We start from the raw sequence: 26,015 nt of genomic DNA, 5'->3' as shown, positions 1-26,015 counted from the left end.
GACTTCTCTTCAATACGAGTCGCCCAGTAATCACTGGCACAGAGGGGAAGTCAGACAAAAGCTGCCAGGACAGATGAAGATATGCCAACTTTTGGTTATGAGTTGCAAAGTATCCACTTTCAATTTTTCCATTTTCTCTGCCAGACTTTTCCTCTTGACTTCCTTCCATTTCTTACCCCAACTCATTCCATATTTAATTCTTGAAACTCTTCTTCCAAAAGGACCACACATTCACTGTTCATAGTCTATTTTCAACTACCTTACACTGACTATTGCTGAATTTTAAGTATCAACCCATAAACCAGATCTTTAAAAGACCATTCAACAGTATGAAGCACAAAGATTTTTGTAGGCCATCTAGGGCCAAGATCACCAAATTGCACAGAAGTGGAGTTTTATTTCAAGGAACATTAATTTTTCTCCCTCCTAGAAGCTAATGCATCTGGCCAGCCAGCAAACTTCAGCAAAACAAAACAGTTGCTTTTACAAATCTGACAGTGACTCAGCTACAGCTCAAACACTTTTTGTACAAAGACACGGAAATCAGTGACCCAATTAAAAAGGGAAAATAAGGCCTACCTTTTCTCCCCATCTTCCCCAAAGCAGTCTGGGAACTCAAATGAAAAAACTAGGGAGTGCCTTTCTCCTTGATCTTTTAGCTGTAGAAAATCAAGTGTCTTAAGAACAAAGGCCTGCAGGGAAGGTGCAGCAGGCAAATAAGAATCACCTGCAAGTTATCTATCCTATCCTTTCATAGAACAGCTCCCAGTCTTTCCTATTAGCATTACTCACTACTTAGAGGGCACCTGTCAAAAAAGTCAAGGGTTAACCCAGGGCTTTATTGGAATAGGGAAGACATTGGTCCTGTTCCCTTCTGATTATTCTACATAAAAAGAAGCAGTATTTTACACTTTCATATATAAAAACTGACTGACAAAAGATAGACCAGACAATAAGGAGTCACAACTTAAGATAGCAAAAAGGAAAAGGAAATTAAAGCAAGGAAAAGGAGGGGGAAAAAAAAAAATGACCTATGTATCCAGGATTTTAATTTATTAAGGGCTTGGCCCTGTGAGATATTCAGCAGGCTTCCAAGGCAGGAAAAAAAATGAGTTTACTGTGATTTCAGTGGCATAAGTTCAAGCCTATTCTCAGTAATAATTCTGCCTAAAAACATATCACCAGGTTAAATTGCATATTTTATGATATTCTATAAGCAGCAAGGAAACTGCAATACAAATTAAATTATTACTTGCAACTCACTACTAATATATCTGCTTCCAAACTTCAAATACTCCAGAATGCCACAGAAAAGTAAGGATAGGAGAAGTTTAAGAGATTTTTAACTCGTTGTTCCCAATTATTAACTAGAAAAAAGTGCTCACTAAGCAATAGCCATTCTTATGCCTCTTTTCAAGAAATTGTCACTTTTTTGGTATTACAAGATGGTACTTCTTAGCTCTACCAATTTATTCTTCTATATTACATGTGTACTTTTTAAGAAACCAAGATGAAACACATTAATTTATAATATTGTAAGGAAATCTTAAAAAAAGTGAAATTGGTCCCAACTTAATCTCTTTAATATTGTAGATCTGTCCGAGCCTCTGTCAGTACTATTCTCTGCAACACCTCATTTGTTGTATCACACAACAGAAAGATTATTTTGACCTCATTTAGCAATCTGTAAGTTGTCATAAACTCTGAGACATCAGTTCCATTTCTAACAGACAGCATGCTTTTTTGTCCATCTTCAGGAACAAAATGCCATTGCTGGCAGCATCACAAATGAATACCCAAGCCTCCAGGAGCCATGCTTTGCCACTGCTGAAAGCAGACAAACAGAGCACTGCAGCACGGAGCTACAGACTGGGACCCAGCATACAGTCTCAGTATACTCTGAGAGCAGCAATTCTTGACTGAGACTTTCAAAATGAGGTAGAAAATACACAGTTGCTTCCATTTTGCTCATCATCACCTTGTTTTGACAGATGGAGAAAGGAAGCGCAGAATTTTTAATAAACTGTCTGAGGTAAAGACACTGTTTAAAAGGTTGTCACTGACACAGGTTTGGAAAACACTTTCCCACAGACAGACAGACAGACAGCAGCTTTTACCTACAAGTAATATAAAACACTCCCCACTAGACCATACAAGAGGTGACAGCATCCACGGGAGAAGATTTCATTCTCTCTTACGGATGCAGCTTACCACTCTCAGGTGAATCCCACCCAAGCACTCATGGTTTGGATCAGGTCCTGTACAGTCTGTTCAAGACTTTGAATTAGGCTTCCTGCTTCTCTCCAGGAGGGAGCTTGTAGATGTTTCAGCTCATTTCACAGTCTGCATATATTCACTCATTTGGTTATCGAAGTATTAGCCAAGGGTGATATGATAATTTTGTTCCACTGACAACAAATGAGTAGATTACATTTAAAACAAGACATGGCTGCAGGCACCAAAGACTGCTGATTCTATTAGGAAAGCTTTTGCTCCTGCCCCCTCCTTTCTTGTTTCAGGACCTTCAGTCTTTTGCAGGTGAAGAGTGAACAACCATAACATACTAGGAAAGATGAGGAAAGCTGCTTGTTTCCCGTTTAAACACAATTTTATATATGTTATATATATGCATAGCATATAACGCGCCTATTTTTCTTTTTATGACTTAGAAATAAAAATAAATGTAGTGGATTTTTACTGTGTACTTGCACTGATCATTGAATGTCATAAAATATTTTGTTAGGCACAGCTTTGGAAAAATCAATAACTAGGCAGGTGCCAGCTGTGCAGCTCCATGGTGCAAGGCAGTCATGCTCCTCATTGCCTCCTAAACTAGAGGGGCAGGAAACGATGGCTCCAGAATTGAACTCCATGAAATTTACACTGGGACAAATGGAATTCAAGGTTACATCACTGGCTTCAGCTAAAACTTACTCAGTTTGGGCTAATTAAAGGTGAAACTGAATCAAACCTATTCTGTAAATACTAGTGTCTTAAGATTAAGTCCAAGCAGACACAGGAACCCATGCCAAATGGTTTACAAACATAGAACGGTTTGGGTTGGAAGGGACCTTAAAGACCATCCACTTTCACCCCCCTGCCACAGGCAGGGCCCCCTTCCCCCAGCCCAGGGTGCTCCCAGCCCCGTCCAACCTGGCCTTGAACCCTTCCAGGGAGGGGGCAGCCACAGCTGCTCTGGGCACCCAGGGCCAGCGCCTCACCACCTGCACAGGGAAGAATTTTTTTCCTTCTCTTCTCCAGGCTGAACCCCCCCAACTCTCTCAGCCTGGCCTCCCAGGGGAGCTGCTCCAGCCCCCTGAGCATCTTCGTGGCCTCCTCTGGCCCCGCTCGAGCAGCTCCGGGTCCTTCTGCTGTTGGGGGCCCCCGAGCTGGCCCCAGCACTGCAGGGGGGTCTCCCCAGAGCGGAGCAGAGGGGGAGAATCCCCTCCCTGGCCCTGCTGCCCCCCCTGCTCTGGCTGCAGCCCAGCACACAGGTGGTTTCTGGGCTGTGAGCACACATTGCTGGCTCACAGGCAGTTTTCCACCCACTAACACCCCCAAGTCCTTCTCCTTGGGGCTGCTCTCCATCCACTCATCACCCAGCCTGGGTTTGTGCTTGGGATTGCCCCAACCCATGGGCAGGACACCTTGCTGCACTAATACTTAAAACACTTGTGAGAGAAGCAGCTATTCAGTTACCAATGTACCAATGCTGCTTGGACAGGCTTGCATAAAATAAGTTATTTCCAAATCAAATGTCAAAAAAAAGGTATTAAAATAGTGAGAAAAAGGCAGGGGTAACATTATCATTCCTGGTGTTGGAATTCCCATTCTGGGATGACAATATGATAATTTGTTTGTGCCTCCTGAGATGCCAAAGGACGGGGAGAGAAGGGCATTCCACTGCCTTGCATGTGGTACGGAGTTACTTGGTGCTTGTGTAGTGCCTGAAGGGTCTGATCTCCACTGAGGACTCTGAGTAGGCGCCATACAGCTGCTGCCCACAAAGCAGAACATAAATTGTTTCTTTTCCTCCTTGAAATGTGAAAACAAGCAAACAACCCCAAGGAAACCACAGGCCAGTTTCCTATTCTTGACTGTTGCAAAGTGTTTGAATGCTTGCAAACAACCTCCCAGTTCCTCTTTCCTTGTTCCAAAATCAAAGGCATTTCAGCAAAGGAAGAAGCGGGCATGCCTGCTGGAGAATTAAAAGGGAAGAAGTGATGATCAAGCAACTCTGTCATCACCTTGGGTTCTCACGCCCTCTTATAATTTTACTTGAAGACTGTATCACTGTACTGTTTTCTAATAAGATCAAGACTGTTCAAGTCATTTGTGATTTGGACACACAAAAGGCCCAGTCAGCCCCTTCCTTACCTGGATAAGGAAGGGCAGCAAGGAGTCATTCCAAGTCAGGGAGAATAAATTAATTCCCAACCCTCAGAAATGGTGCTGGACTGCAAAAGCTAATGCTAACTTTGCCACTTTGTGCAGCATTTACTACTTCTACAATCAAACAGCAAACCCTACTCTCAGAATTTTCTAGAATTGCTACAGTCTTGTAATTTTCCTTCTAAGGAAAGGTAGAGCCAGAAAAAGAGAGGTGATACTAATCCCAGCTTCCACTTCAGTTACTCATCTCCAGTTTGCAGCAGATGGTTGCTTCCTTCATTGAGAAGCCTCTCTGCAGATTCCCAGTTCAGTACAGAGCAGCCACATGGCAGCATGGGATACAGGAAAGGCCACAGGGCACTTGCCTTCTAAGGCATCCCTGAGGGATGGCCACAGAGGAGGCAGTGGGAGAAAAATGCTATACCCTTAGATTATGTCACCTGAAGAATATTCCTCTACTGCATTGTTAATTGCTGGTCCTTGGTGTGATTTTGGTCCAGGCCAGTCAATGATCTCACAAACAAATTTTGGGCATAACTCAGGAATTAGCAAGGGCCTGGCAACCACTACCAATAGTCAGTTTGCATGCAGTCACTTTATTTTGAAGGGTGGCAAGAGTTGAACATTACTGACATGGGCTGTATCATGTCAACTTATAGTGCAAAAGAAAGATCCGGGAACTTGCAACTCACTGTCAGATACTAATTCTTAATAGTCTTACCAAGTCTCACATCTTTAGACCATGACTGATTTAGGTCAGCTCTGAGGACCTTAACTCATGTCTAATGGGAAAAGCAGCATAGGGATCAGGTCTGCTCTACAGTGATGCCCCCCAAGAGAGTCTTGTAGAATGACCCCTTTTTGAGGGTGAAGTTACAGCCTGTAGCAAGAGAAACATTTCAAAGTAGGAGGGTAGCACTGAAAAATTAAATCATGCAATACAGTCAAGGAAAGAAACAACCTTCAAGAGAAGACAAGGAGCAACAACTCTTAATTCTCAACCAGCAGGTTACCGACAGAGAAGATATGAAGGCATCTAGATACCTCAGAAGGAATTACATCGCTGATTCTGTTCAGCCTGGTAGGTTTATTTGTAGTGTTTGTATGTAAGGTTCAAATGGCACTTATTCGAACTAAATCCCAGGTCTGCATTTCTTGTTAACAGCCTTGCAACAACAGAGATAAATGTTTATAACTGAGGAGTAGTCAGGACCAGAATCAAATTTATGAGATTCCTGCCAATTTAATTTGAGGTACCTCTGAAGCAGTTTGTGCCCTTGGGTTCTGAAAGGACGACTGACACCAAGAGAGAGCAGAAGAACTTGAATGTTATCACAGCGCTGGTGACGCCTTCTGTACATAGTTTGAACTGTTCATAAATGAGAGCATGCAGAAAAGCTTCAGAACAATATGAGTCATTACACGCATATCTATACAGATAAACAGACTCATACAGCGGACACTACAATTAATGTTGCAAATGCTTAATTTCAGTCCAGTCCAGTATACTCCACAGAGCACACAAATCCCTGTGGAAAAGGCAGTGTGCTGCATGCCAAAGTAGACTGTGCCAGAGTTGAAAATGTTGCTCTATTTTGTTTCCACGTCCATGCTCCCATTCAGCAAACACTGACTGTTCTCTTGAAATGTCAGTGTGCGGGGCAAGAGGCAACAATTGGCAAAACATACAGATATGCTGTCACCACTTCATGGAAGCTCGAGCACCTTTCCAGAGTCCCTTGCCAACGTAATTAAATTGTGCCATAGTAGATTCTTTGGACAAGGTTTCTAATAAAGCATTTCCTGCCTCATTTCCTGCCAAAATTTAGAAATTCAAGTCAACATTCTGCAGTAATTCATACGTGCTTTGTGGCATGGCATAAAACTTCTCATTCTTTTTCTTTTTTTTGCAGTAACACTGCTGCTGAAGACAAGGCAAGTGTTTAGCACTGGAATGACATAAACGTAACTCCAACATCTGTTCTCTGAAGGAGAGGGAAATGAAGCAAAAGAATAAACCACGCTCTTTTACTCCACCCCTTCAAATTCCTCAGTTAAATAAAAAAAAGCAGGAATCTTTCTCCCTACTGACAGCGTCACTATCTCTTCCTTTACTGGAAAAAATCATGAACAGAAAACCAAGCTCCTGAAGTCTGAAGGACACCTTTGTTGTTTCTTGCTCAGAATTGATTGCACAGGTAAATAGGCATCAGAGCTGCTGAACCTGATCACGCTAAACTTTATGCCTATATACCATAAAATGACAAGGCTAAAAAGCTTAGAAATTGGGCAGCGGTCTGCTCATGTACAGCAAATCTCATAAAGATCAACCAGTGACAAGAAGGTTTTTCCTTAAAGCCATTGTTCCAAATCTGCTTTTTCAGAACCTCTAAGCATGTGCTTGGTACCTGTGAAAGCTTCCCACAATCTAAACATCCCGCATCTCGCTGCTCATGAAAACAAAGTTGGATGTGTGCTAGTCAAACCCAGGAAACAACCTATCTGAGACTGCACCCTACAAATTAACCGAATAACAGTGCAACCTCAATGAAGTCGTGCAAAATTAAGGCAGAAAAAGCCTGAAGGCAAAGGGGAGATTCTTGGCTAGTGAACTAAGTACTGTCCAGTGCCCTCTTGCTGCCTTCACTTTCTACCAGGATGCAATCAGATGCAGCACAGAAACCCAAGTAGTGTTGCCAGACAAGGCCAGACAAAAATTAGTTGCACCAGAGCCTCAGTCTTGTTGCTGGTGAAACCAACTGCTCTGAGCTACAAGCTTGCATGAAGAACCCAACCCTTCTTTTCTGTCACAGACATGAGTCCTCTTTTGTGCACTAGATCAGTAGTTCAACAGCCTCTTCAGCAGGACACCCGATCTCCTGGCAGCTGGATGAGCCACAGCCCCACTCTGAGCTCTCCCACCGCCGCAGCAGCTCTGAGGAGAGTGCTGGAAGTGAAGTCCTTTAGTGTGCCCCTCTAGAGACTGCAAACCACAACTGCTATCCATGCTTGAATTTCATTACTCAATTGTTGAAACTAAACCCAGACTTTTCTCATAAGTGGCTAAGAATCCTATGACAGGTTCACTTAGTTCTGTGGCTTCCAGCCAAATAAACCAATTCCATCTTTCTCAGGTTGAGAGTTAGATGAGTGCCTGCATCTACAATTATTTTTTTTCCCTGATATAGAGGAACAAAGATGAAGATGGAAGGGCTGGTGGCACCAAATGGTTAAAAGAAAAAAAAAAAAAAAAAGAATATGTAAAAGGATGTTTGCTCCAGTGTGGAAGAAACACAGTTAATGTACGGAGCCTCTGTACAGCATTTGTACCCAACCTCCTGACACTTTGATGGCACAGTTCCTACATCTGGTAAAGACCGATGTAGCAAGCAAAAGAAACAGCAAATACTTTTGACATAAGAATATGGCCAAGATGCTTGCTAACCTTCCCCTTCAAGGCAGGCAGCCAGCTGTAGTACTGCAGTTCCTCTCAATCCAAACACAGCAGGTTTCACATCATAATATCTGAAGGTATGCTATCGTGTGAATTTACAGCATATTACTTAGGCCACAAAACCCGTGGGCACGTTTTTGTCGCTCAGTGGGCGTGGAGCCGCTTACCCCTTCCCACCGTGGGTGCAGTGCCAGGGGAGAAGGGCACGCTGCAGGCCAGCCGAGCAGAGCTGCAGCCCTCACCTCACCTAACAGCTCCTACTCCAGACACATCTCCCTTCTCCCAAACACGGGGAGCTCTAATCAGAGATAAGCAGAAACCCAAACTACAAAACTATATGGATGGTGAGAAAGCTAAATTCCATATTTAAACCCCAGATCCACGCTTATTTCTGCTATTAACACAGTATCTCTCTGTCTTCCTGCCAACTTGTATCAGAAAGCTGCTCCTGTCTCCTGGGCTAGATTACAATTCACTGTCTTTATAAAAAATTCGTCAGAGCTGTATAGTGCCACTACAAAGGAAAGGAAAAGTAAGAGCACCCAGTAGCTGGCGGAGCTACTGAAGTGACTCTCACTGTCACTACATCCAAAAGTCTAATTTCAAAGGCTGGGTTTCTCCTACTCCCCATTTTGCGTGACTTTGACGCAACTCTTGCAACCTTAGTTGAACATTTTTGGTCGTTGTGTCCAAGGACCACTTGGATACAATTTTGGATACTCCTCGTATCACAGAACTAAAGTGAGATGATTCATGGAGGCCAGGACTGCAGTTTTGACAGTTGTAGATATGCTCCAGCAGCAGTGACATACTTTGTACCTGTGTCCTACTCTACCATCACTGTTTTATTTACAAAGAGCAGAAGAGCACTCTGGCATGAGAGAGAGGCTAGCTGATGAAATCAGAAGTCGTCAGAGGAAGCCATACAAGTCATGTATGACTTGGCCATTCACATAGCTCAGTTCCTCCATTTAATTCAATCTTACGTGCTCAATTAAGATTGCAAAAGAAATAGCAATCTATTTAGTCCTACATACACAGTTGCATTTGTAGAGAAGACATCTGTCGCCTAAGAGCAGAGCTGCAAGTAGGGACCAGATGGATATGAGCTTTTAGCACATTAAGCATGTTCTCCATTGATCCAGTGACCTGGGGGCAAAAAGATCCAGATATCTCCTTACATGACCTCAAGGCACTGGTCCCATCTCCATCTTTAACCAAGCAGAACACTTACAAGTACCACACTCGTGCTTATACTCCTCCTCCCTCTCCTGTGGCACCACCAGCTGTGTGCTGAGCAGAGTGAAGAACGTATTTCTCAAAACTTGCCTGTAGTTTTCCCATACAGGCTTGGAGGTGTGATTTAAAAGCGTGGCTTAGAAGCATGTGAACTTTTATAGAGTTTAAAGGGAGCTTAAACAACTAGGCCTTTGTTTCAACTTGCATCGTCAAGCAGGGTGAAAAAAAAAATGATTATGTGACATGTAGTGTAGTTCTAGCTTTAGGCGTTAGTCACGTTTAAATTAGTTATAAATAGGAAGGGGGAAGAAAGGCCAGTAACCAGAATGAATTGGTATAACCAGCTCCTACTCTGAGTTCCCTCACCACTATAAACACTTGCTTAATTATTTTCTGGAGCATGAGGCCTGTATTTTTAATTGCAGAAATCCACTAAGATTCAGAGTTCCTACCCACACCCAGTAACTGGATTTGTTTGAAGGGAGGACTGTTTGTGCTTTATCCTGTGGGAAGTTGTTAACGCCCAGTCACTTCCCCCTTGTATTTTCTCCTCACCGACCCTAGAGAGACCACTTCACATGAAAGAGAGTTTTTCTTTCTGAGACAGGGATATTACAGCAGTATGCACTATCCAGTAAAACGTGCATTATCCAAGAGCTTAATAGCTGACACCTTTGGAATTCACTAGCTCTGGTTCTGATCTACACTAGGGGTTTTTTTGCACAGATTACAAAATTATTTTCAGAATAATTCAAGATGTCGTGGTTCATACTGATATAGCATCCTGCTTAAATTTAATGCATCTGTTTTGACCTGGTTTGGTTTAAACTTTCACAAACATCCCAACACAAATATATATTCCCATGAAAAGGAGTAGAGAGTCATATAAATTCCTCGGTATGTAAGTAATTCTACTGACTTCCCTAAGAGAAAGCTGTTCTCAGATCCTTTCTGCACTAAGCAAGAGTCTCTAAATCTCTCTTACCCACAGCGGTACAGTCAACAAATAAAACTGTTCTTTTTGTTCTCATGAGCAGTTATTTTCAGATTTGGGATTGGCCAGGCTTCAATCCAGAAAACAGACTTTTCATGACAACCCCCAGATAACTTCAGAAGTCAGGAAATATCCTAGTTAGGAAAGGGGTGGATTCATCCTGCCTGAAGTATTTGGCAGACCAAGCATCCCACATCTCCCAAATGTTCAAAGTATCCATCCTTCAATTTCTGCAGATTTTCCAGCTGGGTGTTACACTGACAACCAGTGCTCTATCATAGCCAACCGCTATCCACACAGTATACAGGAGAAACTATTGATCATCCAGAGAGTTTTATAAATTGCAGTTGCACCCTTCCTATTGTGATTTATATTGTCATTATAGTCCAACTACACCTCAAGTGTCAAGTCCTCCCCCTCCAACACTAGCTAGAGCACAAGGAAGAAAAAGCTCTCATCAAGAAGGCGTTTTGAGAGAAAGCCTCAGTGGGAAGTTATTTCCAAATGGAAGTAGTCATGCTGTGGACAGACTGCAAGAAGATTTACTTCTGCATTTGTTTCAGGATATTTAGAAAACTGATTTAGAAGATCTTTACTTATAGCATCTGACTGAGTGACAGGAAATCTTCTTGCCGTTACCTGGTTACACAGTCTGATCCACGCTCGCTCCTTTGGCCGACCCTGCGACAGGAAAGCCTGTACTGTACAACCCTTCTCGTGGGGAAGCACAACCTACTAGAGTGAGCACATGGACGAGTGCTCCACATGCACATACTGTAATCCTAGATTTGGTGTCCTGGCATATCCCATGGCAAGCAGTTTAACCTTTGCCTCTGTTTCTGCATTTATAAAAAGAACACATAATATGCCAAGCTCAGCATGGCACAGGGAGTAACAGTTACACTGTAGAGGAATTTGAAGAAACAGAGTATGTGCACAGACACATCCTATGTATATGCTCTTCAAGACCAATAGCCCTCACATACCTTTCCTAGCTAACGGCTTTTTCATCAGTGGTTTCAAGAATGGGAAACTACTGGGATAAAACACTTCTCCATTTTTGTGGAAGCAACCTATTTCAGTTGAGCTCCAAGGTGATACATGCAACAGATAATACAATAAAAAATAACTACTGTTAAAATACTTCAGCTCAGGTGGCAAGCAGCACTTTCCCTGGATGTGAAAAGTAGGCAAAGTTCTCTGCTACCTTTTAGAGATGATGCCCGGGCTATTCACAAATATAGACTGACATCCAGGTAGAGCAAGAATCTTCCCTTTTTATTCACCAAAAGAGTTTGCTGCTACTTTCACACGCTGCTGCCCTGGGCCAGTCACAGCTCTCATAATGGCTTTGGTGACAGGGAATGAGGAGCAATGTGTGGCTCCACCGGGCATCAGGAGAGAAGCAACCCCTGCGCTTGAGAGCTCAGCTGTTTGGAAGGAATATAAAACCTGTGCTGAACAGTTACAAAACCCAGCACCACCCCCTCCACACATGTATCACCTTACAGTTTAGCAATGTAAAGCTGGCTGTGCATAACCCAGTCTCAGCATTGTCAAACAAACATAAAAACTTGCCTGAGCAAGCTGGGACAGACAGCTGGCTTAAGAACAGTTTCTACGAGCTTCCCCGAAGTACTGAATAATATGGGCAACAATCCAGATTTTGTAACACCCCACTTCCACACCCCTGGTTGGGCCTTTTGCTGGGATGGACAATTTCCTACCGCTTTCCAGTTAGTGAAATCTTATTAAACAAAACTGTTATCAACCGATTTCAAACGTTCAGACAAAACAAGTGTATTCCTCCTGCTGACAGCTACTGTTATAAGCACCATGGAACCATTTCAGCTAACAACGGTTCTATTTCCTCCCAGGAACCACTGTCACAAGCATAGTTCAGAGAAATCTTCAGTAATGTTTCCAAGAAAAGAAAGCTCAAGGAAGACCTGACAGATACAAATGCCAGACCGACAGGCCCATGGGAGCAATACGGCTCCCTTTGGCCGCCACTTGGGCGAGCAGGATAGCGCAGGGCACGCAAAGCCAGCCACCTCTGGGCACGGAGGGTATGACGTTTCTTTTCTCCCTCATGCAACATCATGTTTGGCCACACTGATCCACTTATTTACGACGCCGCTTGCTTATCATACAGGAACCTGTTTCTTGAACTGAGAACACTGGCAGGATTGCGTAAAACTTCTGTATCACAGGCACCACAAATTAATCCATTTCAAAGCATTAATCCCGATTTTTGAGACCTCCCCTGAGCTTTGATTAGGCTTGCAGGGAAAGACACCTTTCTTTAATACATCATTACATCACAGAAGCTGCTATAAGCAGCATGTCACAGCATGGAAAACCTTCAGACTAGCTGAAGGCAAATCCGTGACCTTTGCAGTTGTCTTGAGGCAGCTAGTACCCCGAGGAAAAAGTTAAAAAGTTACACAGAACTTGCCAAATTATTCTTCCAAGGAGTTGCCTAAACCTTGTTATAAAAATATATTCTTAGCAGTTAAAAATTAAAGATCTAAGTATGTTTTAGCAGCCAGGGACAAATGCCTTTAAAAGTTACTAAGCTAGTTGTCTCGCATACTACATTTATTCACATTAGACTTTTCAAGTACTTCTCTTGCATGTCATAGTCCAAGACTATTCTTTTAAATGATTACACACAGTTTCAGCATCAAATGCTACACAACTCTCAAGACAAAGAAATTTGATGGAAAGAAACGCAAGAAATTCAACCTGTGTCTTCGGTAAGATCAAAGACTTCATGATTATTTAACAAAAAGTGTTATTGGTAACTAACAAACCATCTAATATGTGAAAATCCTAGTCAACACAAGGTATGTGTGGTTTCTTCTTTTTTCCTCATCATTAGTTACAGACTGATTATCTCATTTCTCTTCGACTCCCAACCTCAGATGCTCCTTTTACAAGATGAAGTGAAGTACAACTCCTCCCGCCCTTGAACAATTTCCTGATACAACCTTTTTGGTGGGAGTCACATCAGTCCTTGTGACATACAACCAAAGCAGAATTCATACTAATAGAATTGTGGCAGCTGTTTTTCAGTCCCTTTTTGACATGCCCAAGTCACAAGTAAGAGATCACCTACAGCTAACTCTCTCATCAGAAACAGTCAATGACAGCATTATTTTTTTTAAATCAAAACTCATGTATCATTAGGTATTTTTTGTTTTATCATTTAAATATTTGGAGCTAGCATTTAAAAAAAAAAAAAAAAAAAAAAAAAGAGAGAGAAAGACACTCTCATATAAACTGCCAGCAGACCTGTCTTCTTGGAGTCCGACTTCTGAATGAAACTTGGAGTTGAAAACTGGCAACTGGCTATTAAAGTGTAGTTGCTGAAAACAGTAACTGGCTAATTCTGAGTTTCTGTAATATACGTGTTACCTATGTAAAACTGTCTGCCTAAACAGGCATCAGCTTCATCCAATTTAGTAAAAACAACTCTTTCTGAGTAGCATTAAGAGGCTTATCCTAAAATGACAATATCTTACTTAAAAGATTTAAGACTGACTGCATTAAATTTGACTGTTGAGATTAACAGTTCTTTCTGATGTTGGCATAGTTATATTTTGTAAGCCTAAAACTTTCTGACCAATTAAAAAAGGGTCTCTTCAAGAATCAGAACAACAACAACAAAAAATAAAACCCCCAAGACACAACCACCATTTGAAAATAGATGCACAGATTTTCTTTTCATAATCTAGAATGAATACATGCAGTTCACAGTGCTGGAGTATGACCATCCTCTCCATCATAAGAAGTCTGCAAATTAAATATAAAAAACCCAGGACATTTTTGTAGTTACTTCCTGCTCTGTTAAGCCTCAAGCTGCTAGTCTAGTCAGCTTCAGAAACTCATAAATTAATGTCAATGGTAAATGGATTACATTCACATCATGACTAAGAACGATGGAGGAAAGTGATCACAGAATTATGGGGAAAAACCTTGGTTAAAAACAAAACAACAACAAAAAAAAATAAGCACGAGTTTAAGCAAATGATTTTGCCCTTTTCTGACTTACCCTAATTTAACAAAGTACATGCTGTCTTGCAAAAATATAAAGCACTCAAAGAATAAAACATCCTATGAAACACATTTACCAAGAAAATGTAGCTGATTTAACTTCTTTTAGAAGTTTTGTACTTTAGAAGCACCCAGAAAGTGATCAGGTGGTTTGGAGCACATTGTAGGACCTTCTGGGCATAGGGGACTACTTTGACCATGGCTTGCACGCCACACAGGCTGATGTGTCATCTAAGCAAAGATGACACATCCTTCAAGTAAACTAAGCATACGAGAGGAAAAGACCCCAGCATTTCAACTCCTGCTACAGCACCAAACATTTCAGAGGATGTCTAACCAAAATACCAGTGCTAACTTTTTCCACTGATAACAGCATTCATTGTGTGTACAACAGTGCAGGTCTATGAGCTCTCAGTCTTGAACAACCAACAAGGAACTTTGCATTTCAACACAGAAAACTTTTCACTTGCTAAGCAATTCGGGGATATTAGAAAATGTGACTGAGTTTGCCTGAAAATTCAAGATGTGATGGGAATAGAGACTACTGGCTGATTCAGAGTTCAAGTCCTACTTCTAGTAACTTATGAGAGTGAGAAGGGTTAGGCCATAAGAGATCTCTGAAGTGAAAGAGGAAGAATTAATTTATCAAGTTTGGGAACATAGTATTGAAGTAATCAAGGCACAAGAAGATGGCAGCCTGGAGGAAATTGTTAGTTCAGGGCATGGAAAATAAAGGTTGTTCAGATATTACAAAGAAACAACACATTGCTCAGACAAAGCCTGTTTGCAAAGTACAAGAGAAAGAGCAGGATTAAATGCTGTGCCCAAATAATGGCTTGGATAAAGGGCAATATTAAGTCATTAGTCTTTAGTGTAACATTACATTTCAAAATCAAAGCTTCCTGTATCAACAGTAGGAATCCTGAGACGTGTAACACAATATGGTTGTTAAAAACACAGGACTCAATACAATAATGGTGAAGTTAATGGCAAAGTCTTTGGCCAGGTCTAAGGCTCTACTGGAGTCAGGCTATGTACACACTAGAAAGATGCTGTCATTTTTAAAACACACGTGGAAACCTGGTCAAATAAATCAAAAGAAAGAAAACTTCAGGGCAAAAAAAGGCTCAAGATGATTTATATTGGATGTGTTGCAAATAATAATACCAACCACAACTGTATAATTAGTGATGGAAACTCCATTCAGATGCTTGGAACAAGACATTCTAGTTTTGTCCCCCTAGAAAAGATACTAAGGCATTTCCTTATCTGAAAGGGCTCCTATGCATATATACCAGCTTTCCTGCACAGTATACAATGGATTAAGTATTTCCCTTAGTGGGGGCTTTCATCTAAATGACCCCTGCTGTACTTGCTTCAGCAGCCAGGATAAATCTGCTCAATCTTCCTCCTTGCAGAACTACTCAAGTCACATCTGTCTTCTCTTTCAAAGACCTAAAAAAAGGTACAGGTGGTGAGAAGAAAGAGGCAAAGAACAGAAGAAGGTAATCCTGTCTTTTATGATTTAAGGCATCTTAACAGAAGGGATGGTTGACTGATTATGATTATACTCTGTGATTCTTGTGCTCCTTGTTCTTTCCCCATCTCCACTAGGAAAGCAAAACCTGTCAGGAAACCGGTGAGTCAGCATGCTGCTGCTGTTTGTCTTAGCTATAAGGCATTGATTTTTTTCCCCAACGCTTTGATATAGGGTCACAGGTATCCTAACTAAAATCTTTACTGAGAGCAAGGGGGTCATGGCGGCAAGAGCTGTTAGTTTAAACAAAGGAGTCAATTCTATTTTTACAGTATTTATTTGGACATTTACATTTTTCTGAGAGACCCAAGAGGAAAAAATATTAAAAAAGACTTTTTTCTTTAAGCTACTTAACATAGAGAAAGGAAAGAACAATGCATGCTCTTCACAAAATCTTCTTTCAGAAGTCACTGACTATTTCCCTGTAATCAAGTATCTTATAGATGCTTTCGTCTAATTAACACAAGAACTAAGGCTAAAATGTAGAATAACTTCAATATGTGCACGGAGTTTTTAGAAGACAGCACTTGCACTTCTTTAGCACTTACCCAGAAACCAGGCCCCTTTCAACATATCTGAAACTGGACAATGAAAAGTCACCAGGCATTCTGAAACTCTAAGCAATGCTATTTGGCCAGAAAATCTTAAATCATCTTCTTAGTACTTCAAGAGTAACATAAAAAAAAAAAAAAAAACAAAAAAAAAACAAAAAAACAAAACTTGGTGTATTTTAAAAACAAAAATGCTAAGGCAGCTCAGGAAGCTCAGAGGTCTCCCCCCTCCCATAGAAGAGATCCATAAAAAGGAATGATAATACTTCAATCTGCAGTGAGGTGTAATCAAAGAATCTCTGCTTAATAGGCTGGAGATTAGTTATGAAGCAAAACACAGAGTCAGACCATAAAAAGTTAATTGCAAATCACTGTTTTCTTGTTTAAATTGGCAGGAAATTGTGAAATATTTCCTCTATAAAACCATAGGTGAGCTATTATGTAGAATTTACCATTAATAGGGTGGAAGGAAGGGAAATACAGAGCAAAGTAGTAATAACATACTAAGAAACCAGTTGCTTCTGAAAGAGACAAAGTCACCAGGCAAGAAAGGTCTGTACATTAACATAGAAGTCTGAGATTTATGGTCAAAGACAACTTTAAGACAGACCACTTAAAAGTTGCTTTAGGTTATGAATGATTATAACATCAGGTGCTATTTACGCTTTGTAAGAGCCTTTGAGATATACAGGTGAAAAAGCTATATAATTAAGTACTGCTAAGAAATTCAGGTTACAGTTAGAGGTGGACAACAGGAGATTCTTTATTCTTTCTGGATGCATCATCAGAACAGAGATGCCCCAGAATATTTCATATCCTTAGCCCTACTTCGCAGTTTGCAGAGATGAAGCAGCATTCAGTACAGTATATCATACTTCTGAGGTAAGCACAGAAATGAGAATGGATATATGCCATTTAATACGAGTAGAAACAACTAAACCCTACTAAGCATCTGATTGGCTTTCCATTTGATGACCTTTCTCTGCCATGGATCTTTCCTGAAAAGACTTTTTCCAGTCATGAGATCTCTCAGGCTCCAATAGCCATGCATTGGTGAACAGCTCCTCCTTTGGCAGTAATGCACAAAACTATCTGAAGCATCCTCTTCAGATCTAAAACTTGACATGCTACAGTACAGAGGTGTTTAAGGCTCTTTGTGTCTTTGTGTCAATAATCTCCAAAAGACTCTTCAGAGAGATTCTCAGACTGGATTTTCAGCAGAGTACTCTGTTACGGAAATAGAAGGGTGAGCAAAAATACATCAAACAGAGATTACAGAAACTGTCGCCTTGAATCTACGCTAGTGGTTATTTTTTTCCTCATACATTCTACTTCTATTCCTTTAGAAAAAGTAGAGAGTTTTTCTTTGTTTTTAAGGTCAACCACCATTTCAGAAACAATATAATTTGTAATGGACTTCTTCAGCTCTGTGTTCCTCCTGTGCTTCATGCACTCTTTAAACACACTATCACCAACATCTTTGTTTTGGAAGACGTTTGCTTCTGATGTTTAAGTATCATCCCTTTCACCCACATCAAGTGAGACTCCATCAAGACTTGACTCGGCAACTATCACGTCTTTGCTTGACAAAGCACAATTTCAGTCAATTATGGAAAAAATTTCTCTCTGCTCTACTATTTTCTGGAAATACAAGCATAAAAAAATATAAGTTTTGTGGAGTTAGACTATGCTGCTTTGGCTTTATACAGCAACCACGAACCCAAGCATTCACTGACCTATATTACCTATTTAAGGCATTACTACCACACATTTGGTAAAGTTGCTGCCAAATAACTGGAAGTTTAAAGTAGAAGAGACACAAAGCAGTGATCTTGGTTCTATGACTGGCTGAAGGCAACTGCCCATGCTGCTTTCCCACTTTTTTGAGATGTACAAAAGCCATAACCTGTAAAAGACAGCAGGATGTACAGCAGAAAGACTCAGAATGTGTGTGATGCATTCGGTAAGCCAGATATTTCTAACTGAATTTTAAATCAAGCGTGTTCTATCTGTACAGTCACTCTTTGCTTCCAGGTCGAAGTAACTAGAATACCACAGCCACAACCACAACTCCGTTGACTAATCTTTATCATGATTCTTCTATTGCGCTGCTTGTCACTGTTGTGACTAACATTTGGGTTCGGAATACTGGCAAGTAATCATCTAGAAATCTGAGGAGAGCTGGAAGCACGGGCACTGCGTACAAACACAACTCAGATCAGGCACATCCATTTCACCTACGAAACCAACTCACAAAGAAGTTCTCTTAAATAACTCCAGACCTGCGTATCCTGCACTACTTTCTGTAAAACCGGTCCCAGGTTACACTCCAATTTCTCCATCAAGCAGCCAAAAGCTTCTGCTGACTGCTGAACAAGCCCATTAAGTCTAACCCTGCAAATCAATGAAGGAAGAGGCCATGAGAGAAAGCTAATCTCCTCCTCCTTCTTAGAAGGAACAGATGGCCCAGAGGGATGGCAGTATTGCAATAATCTGCAAATTATAACATAATATCCCCTAGCAGTGCTTTCTTAGGAGGTGATATGACCTCCTCCAGTTGACATCCTCATATCCAACTACAGACCTTTGCCAGACTCCTGCAGGGATGAGGCCCACCCAGCCACACCAGGTAAGGCTGCAGCTGCTCTGTCAGGCTACAGCAAATTCACATCCCTGCACACCACACATTATTTTCCACCTAAAGCCCCTACAGCACTAATGAACTCCCATTTTCTTAAATCACAGATTTCTTTCAAGATGAACCATAAAGTTCGCAGGGTGGCATTGCTCAAGATCAGATTAATTTGGAAGAGATATATGCACACTAAAATTGCTCAGTGGTAGAGAAGAGGCCCTCTATTTGTCATTTAAAATGACAAAACAGGACCATTCAGCAGAGCCTTGAAAACAGGGCATGGCACTGCTTTGGCACAAAATGTTACAAACTGTAATCTTTAAGTAATTAACCTCAACAAATTTGCATGCATGTGGTGGAATACATCAGCTGTGCATTTACAGGGGACTATTCCTTAAAGTTTGTCCTTGCACTGCGAGTATATATCAAAATATCCAATTCAGTTATTAATAAAATTCAAGACAGATCTTTTGAAGTAATTATCTCTGAATTGTTGTTTTAAAAACAACAAAAAAAGTCATTATCAAAGGTTTTACTCAGCACAGCATACATTTTTTATTTGTAGAGTGGGAAATGATAAGGGCAAAAAGGCAAAATCTGAGCTCTAGGTAAGGACTGTTTGCAAACTTCTAAGCAGAAAAACAAAATTACTATCTTATGATGCAACTTTTGTTTAAAGGTTAATGAAAACCAGGAAAAATGCATAGTTTTGCAATATCAGGTTAGTGTAAGTATACACTCAGGCAGGGACATATGTGAGGACACATCTTTTTGCTTTGTCAACAAAAATCAAAAATAGTAAGAGTAATTAAACCTGATACACTAGCCAAAAATCTTAAGCTCAGATAAACACTGTACTCAAATTTAAGGCAGCTCTTTTCAAAGAGTTCCAACTCTCAGCTACTTTTAGTTACTGTGTCAAATTTAAAGATTATTCGCTACAAAACTATCCAGCCCTTCAGAACTGTTTGGCTCGGAAACACCAACCTGGCTTTCCAGGTGAGCACAATCAGATGAAAAAGGTTTCATATCAGACTAGCAGGCTTTAAAATACTTCACATGCTAAGGATTTGAGAGAAGAATCAGGCTACTGAAAATATCTTTATATTAATATTTCCCCACCAGTTTTCAAGAGAAACCAGTCTGAGTCGAACTGTGGAGTGGAGAAAATGCCCCTTGCCCCCTGCAGACAGGTATTTCACAACCCCTCAGCACACACCGATCCTCAAAGAATGATAAGCTTAAGCTTTTAAAAAGTGCTAATATTATAAAAATGATTTAGTAAAGCCTTTCATTCTCAAACAGTTGGTCTCTTGACAATGTGTCTCTGCAGCTCCTAAGCACACATATAATAAAAACCTCATCAAGAACAGATTCCTGCAAAAGGACAGATATGTGGTCGGAAGCTGTGAAAGTTCACACTTCAAAAAGAAAAAAAAAAAAAAAAATCAAACTAACAAAATGCTGAGCCCTGTTAATTGTTTCTTTAAAAAAAAAAAAAAAAAAAAAAAAGAACCAAACCCCACAACTCAAAACATAAGCTGTAAATATCTTATCGAAGAGATTCTAAAACTTGGACTGATCTGCTTAACAGCAGGTTTTACTAACCTGCCATAGATTTCTTACATAAAATTATGTGGATTACTATTTTTTTTTATTTATTTCTAAAACATATGAAATCTTGAGAAAAAAAAATATTGAAATTGGAAGCATGCATATGCATTTAAAATCATTAAGAAATACTTTAGTCAATTTTTTCGCCTACAGATAAATTCAGAAACCAAACTTCTGTGACAGACAGAAACATGTACACAAAGCCAAGACTAAGCTTGCATCTTGAGGTGGTTCATTAAAAAAAATCTACCTGGTGCTTGAAACAACATAAGAGAAGGCAGGGACTGTGAGGTGGGGAGCGCTGGGGAGCACCGAGCCAACAGTGCCCTTCCAACATTACCAAGTACTCGGGTTCTCCACAGCAACAGGAGGCAGCTTGCACAAAAGATGTTTTTAAAGGAGCTGTATGCCTTAAAATCCTTTCCACATGAGTGTCTTCAGGAAAACGCCAGTGTAGATGCTCTTGTCTCCATAAGGCATAAGAAACCACTAGGATAGCAAGAAACCCTGTGTTGTTCGGGGTTTGGGGTTTTGGTGTGAAGAGGTAGGAGAGGAAGCACATTGAATTCCTTATTTTATTGTTCCACATTACAGGAGAGTTGAGCTCACGCATGAAGTCTCCTACAAGGACACTTTGAGAACACCTGGCTCTGCCCTTGCCTTGGGAGCATGGAAGGTGGCGGCTGCCAGAAGGGCGCTGAATAATCCCGTTTCCTCCAGGGGCCGACAAGGGAACCTTTCCAACACCTCCAAGAGCTTCCCTTCAGTCCTTCGACAGAGTAGGCTGACAAGTTACTACTGGGTCACTTCATAGATTTTTCTAATTCTGGAAGTCAAATGAAGTAACTGAGTTTGGCTTTTTTTTTTTCTTTTTTTTTTTTTCCAGAATCAACTGAAGAGATTAGATCTCTTGCAGTTTTAGGTGAGACAAATTTAAGGGATCACTTCACAACAACGGCTTAGCCTCTGCTTTCTGAAATACCATCGTGATGACTCAAAGCATGCATCCTACTATTACTGCTTTTTTAAAAGAAGTCTTTTCCAGCAGTTATTTATGCCTAACAGTACAAGGAATAAAGAGGTCTCCGTTCCCAAAATCTTGGAATTTGCCCTCTACTAAAGCCACGAAGAGAACTGCAGCTAAGTGACTGCACTGATAAACAGAGCCAGCTTCAGAGTTCCTTGGAGTCCCAAGTTTTACAGCCCCCAAACAAATCAATCTCTCTCTTTTACTGGCTGTGTATAAAACATAACATTTGCTTCAAGAAGTGCTTGTCCAGAAGTCTTTGGAATACAAAACAGGCAAAGTCACTATCAGGGTGGGAGAGGGATGAGAACCACTAATTTGTTGTTGTTTTTTTAATGAGTGCTGACCATTGGAGCAAAACCACCCATTTCTAACTGCTTACTGTATCAATGCAAAAGAAGGACGGAAAGAAGAAAAAAGGCTGCAGTCTCTGGCAATCTAGGGCTCCTAATCATTAAGTCTAACACAGAACAGCAGAACAATAAAAAGAGCAATTGCATTGTAAATTTATGTACCATGCACGGGTTATGGAATGTAGTGCAATAGGGCACTGTGCAGTGACAAAACTGCATTCCTTACAAAGTTAACAGCTTTAAGCTCATGATTTGTACATGTGGGCAATAGTGAATGACCTTCATGCTTTCCAACATTCACTAGAAGGCAGATTTATTTGTAGTCAGAAGTCAGCTGTTTTGTTTTGGGGGATAAACATATAGGTGGAAGAACAAAGGTTTAAACTTTGCATTAAGTAGCAAATGCAGAGGCTAATACATTAGCTTTAAAAGCTGAATTTGAAGACTGTACTCCAAAAACCCAGAGCGAAGAATATTAGAATCTGAGTGAACCCTGCCAGAGTGGTTGTTTGCTGCTCCTTTTTCAAAAGAAAAAAAAAAAAAAAAAAAAAGGAAAAGAGATAGGTATTTTCACAGTTCAGCTCCATTATGAAACAGTAGCCTCTCTAGCATATGCCTTATGTAAAAACATGTCCTGTTTCAACAGAAGAGATCCAACATTCACAATGGAGAAATAAAGTTATATTGCTCTTAGTGTAATGGACATAATACGAGACTGTCCTTTTTCTAACAAAGAAAAAACATCAAATTTTTATTTTAAACAAGCATTGCCTGTCTCTTATTCCCAATTTCCTTAGACATGAAATAAATAATAGTTTGGAGAAGGTGCCTACTAAACTGGACTATAGTACAATGGAGCAGTATCCTAGGACAGTATTATTAAAATAACCAGCAGCTGTTCATTGCACCAAAACCATCCCCGGGATACAGTGAACAGTAAGTTTTGTTTTTTGTTTAACAGATCAAGGCAATAAACCTTAGATTATCTAAAACTTCCACATCATAATTCTTATACTGGTGAAAACAAAGTTCTAATTTACATTTAAGGGAAGTAAAGAGACCACATTAAGCAGCACTGTTTCTGGATATGCAAAGACATGAGGGAATGGGACAGGATTTTTCCTGCACATCCAAAACCCAAGACAATTAAGGAGCATATTGAAGCATCTAGTTCCTGATGTTCCAAAACAAGCGGCAAAGAAAATCTTATTTACAATCATTTGAGGTGAGGCTGCCTCTGGTTCTCAACTTCCTAGGAGTTGCATGAAGGAATTTAATTGGTACTTCTAACCCGAAGTGCCCTGTTCTCAGGTACCTATTCGAAAAAACAAATGCTAAATAGGATGAGACAATTAAATACTGAATACATAGCAGATTTTAGTACAAAATTGCCAACGGAAGCACACAAGGCTCTGAGGCAAGTCATAAAACCACACAGGTCTTTATATAAGGTTAATGGTTTGCTAGCCAAGCACTAAGGCTCACAAAACGGGCAGCTTTTTGTTTCTTTTTCAAATCAGAGATTTGAAATTTGTGCATTTTTCCTTACAACACTTCACTAAAATCTCAAGAACACCCAGATGGACTGAAGATATTTAACTTACAGGTCTTCTCAAGCCTCTTATTAATAAGAGACCGCAGGAAAGTCTGAATACTCAGCCCTTTAGATACAGACTTCAGTTTGCTGCTCCTGGGTCAGGCAGCATGACAGCAATCTGAGCATAGTACTTGGATGACTAACACTGAAATGGGTTGAAAACAGCAGCAATCGTGACAGAAACAATAAAGAACCCCGGCAATTGCACACAGCTCTATTGAAAGAAAAATTACTAAAAATCACTTTTAAAAAACACAGAGAAAAAACAGTTATGATGCTAAAACATACTTTCTTACAGGCCACTTTTCACTAGAGGGATTATGTATGGTATTATTACTATGCATATAAATAAAGCATATGGCATAAGCTAATGTTAGCCTAAGATCTTAGTCACCTTTAAGAATGAAACTTAAGGCAAACAGACTACAAAGTGTTGTAATAAAAACACTGACATGCCAAGGAAGGTCGTGCATGGTGTTAAAAAATAGTGATCAATTAAAAAAAAAAACCCACTATCTCATGAAATGAAAAGCCAGAAAGGTAGATTGTGCTAAAAGAACACGATCTTTGGAGATCTTAATGTAAGCTGCTGTCTTTACCGGACTACTTCAAACAGAAAATTCCTCTGAATCTTCTAATTTATAAAGAGATCAAGGTAGAGAAATAATGGGATAAGAGGGCAGAAATACTCTGGGTGTTGAACGGGGACGCACTGAGGGCGCTATAGGGTGGCTCTCCCTCTCCTGGTGCACCGATGAGGGAAACACAAGGCACAGGTACAAGGGAGCTCCCTTGCCCAAAAGATTTCACCTCAGGTCTCCCATCAAGATAAACAGCAAGGGACATGCGAAAGGGTGCTGAAGGAACGTTTTCTACAACGGGCACGAAACTATCAGGCGGACTAGGGGGATGAAACAAGGAGGGCTGGGCTGGTGTGCCTCTCCTCAGTTGCGCCGGGGAACGGTCTCAGCTGGAGGAAAAGGGGTGCCCAGGTTCGGGCAGAGCCGATTACAAAGGCAAAGCGTGAGGCTAGGGTACGGCACCACGGGTACTGCAAGGTGGCAAGCGAGGTCCGAGCTAAGGGCTGAATGTTTAGGAAAGAGAGTAAGCGGCACAGACACACGGGCGGGCTGAGGGGTCTGCGGAGGCTGCCAGGGCGGCCGAGGAGGGCTGGGAGGCGGCGGGGGGGGCGCCCGGGGGGCCGGTACCTGGGCGTCTTGGCGGCGGCGCTCTCCCGGCGGTCCAGAACCCCGGGCACGCAGTTGGTGAGCTCGGTCCAGTCGGCGTGCAGCCCGCAGCTCCAGCCCGTGGAGAAGCGGGAGAAGAGCCAGGTCTCCCGGCGGTTGGGGCGGTAGCAGGTGCACTTCTTCTGCCCGGGCCGGCAGTCGCAGGGCACCTCCAGCCGCACGTTTTGCACCAGGTGGCGGCCGAAGGTGGTGCCGCCGGTCTTCTGGATGTGCAGGAAGACGATCACGTCCTCGCCCTTCATGTCGAAGGCGAGCTCCCGCTCCAGCTCCCGCACGGGGAAGTAGTACTTCTTCACGTAGTGCGGGTCCGGCGTGGGAAAGAGGTCCAGCTCCTCCGAGTAGGAGCGGCCGCTGGGGGAACCCAGGCTCAGCCCCGGCCCCACGTACTGGTACAGGATAAGCATGAAGCACACCGAAACGGCCACGATCAGCAAGAACTTGCTGGTCCTCTCAACCATGGTCCTTCCCGCACGCTTCATGTGTCACCATCTCCCGGGGCTGCCAGCGCTGGGCAGACGGCGGCGGTGCCGGGGGGCGGGCGGCGGAGCCCGGCGCCTGTGCCAGCCGCCTCCCCCCCACCCCCCCCCCCCCGCCACTGCTCCCCGGAGCAGAGCCTCCCCGGGGGCGGTGGGCCGCTCCCTGGCTCGCCTCGGCTCCCCGCCCGCCCCGCCGCAGGGGCACAGCCCGCAAGCCAGCCGCTCCGGAGGGGCCGCGGCAGCGCGGCGAACTTGGGAGAGAAGGGCAGGAGGGGGGCGGAGAGGGACCGAAATGCAAAACCAGCCCCCGCCCTCCCCCCCCCCCCCACCGCCGCCGCCACCACCGCCGCCGCCGCTTCAGGAAGCCAACCCCATCCCGCCGCCACCGCGGCACTCCGCCGTGCCCCAGCCCCGGCGGCACCGGCGCGGCAGTGCCCGCCCCCGCCCCCGCCGCCGCCTGCACACGGGCTCGGCCGGGAGCGAGCGCTTCCTGCCCGCGCCGCCCCGCGCCCGGCATGCACAGCGCCGCCGCCGCCCCGCGCCGCCCCGCGCCCGCCGACACACACACCGGCACCGGCCCCCGCTCCCCGGCACCGCGCTGACCCGGCCTCCGCGCCCCACAACTCCAGGCGAACGCGGCGTAAATCCCCCTCGCTGCGGAGCCCGCTGGGCTGCGGCTCCGCGGCTCTTCCCGCTTACCAAGGCCACCTTAATTAATCCCCCCCAAGCGCACCTGGGCGCTCCTCGGGGGCTCGATTTCGACTCCCTTTTTGAAACAACGGTTATTAGGAACAAGCAAATTTTCATGGAAATAGGAGTAGGTCTTCTCATATGCGCCTG

The 26,015-nt window shown here is 42.5% G+C and overlaps 1 protein-coding gene across 1 annotated transcript in view; it reads right to left on the bottom strand.

The window, feature by feature from the left end:
• Positions 1-25,479, bottom strand: part of HS6ST1 (heparan sulfate 6-O-sulfotransferase 1) — a 198,323-nt gene extending 172,844 nt beyond the window's left edge. Inside the window, exon 1 of the mRNA XM_032990577.2 lies at positions 24,661-25,479. Within this exon, the coding sequence (XP_032846468.2) occupies positions 24,661-25,178 (518 nt within the window). The 5' untranslated portion in view covers positions 25,179-25,479. The remainder of the gene's footprint in view (positions 1-24,660) is intronic.
• Positions 25,480-26,015: the final 536 nt, after the last annotated feature.

The sequence above is a fragment of the Tyto alba genome, unplaced genomic scaffold (genome assembly GCF_018691265.1).
Source record: "Tyto alba isolate M040663 unplaced genomic scaffold, T.alba_DEE_v4.0 Super-Scaffold_10, whole genome shotgun sequence".
NCBI classification, from domain to species: Eukaryota; Metazoa; Chordata; class Aves; order Strigiformes; family Tytonidae; genus Tyto; species Tyto alba.
The sequence above is the reverse complement of the archived record's forward strand: the minus strand, read 5'-3'. Positions and strand labels throughout refer to the sequence as shown.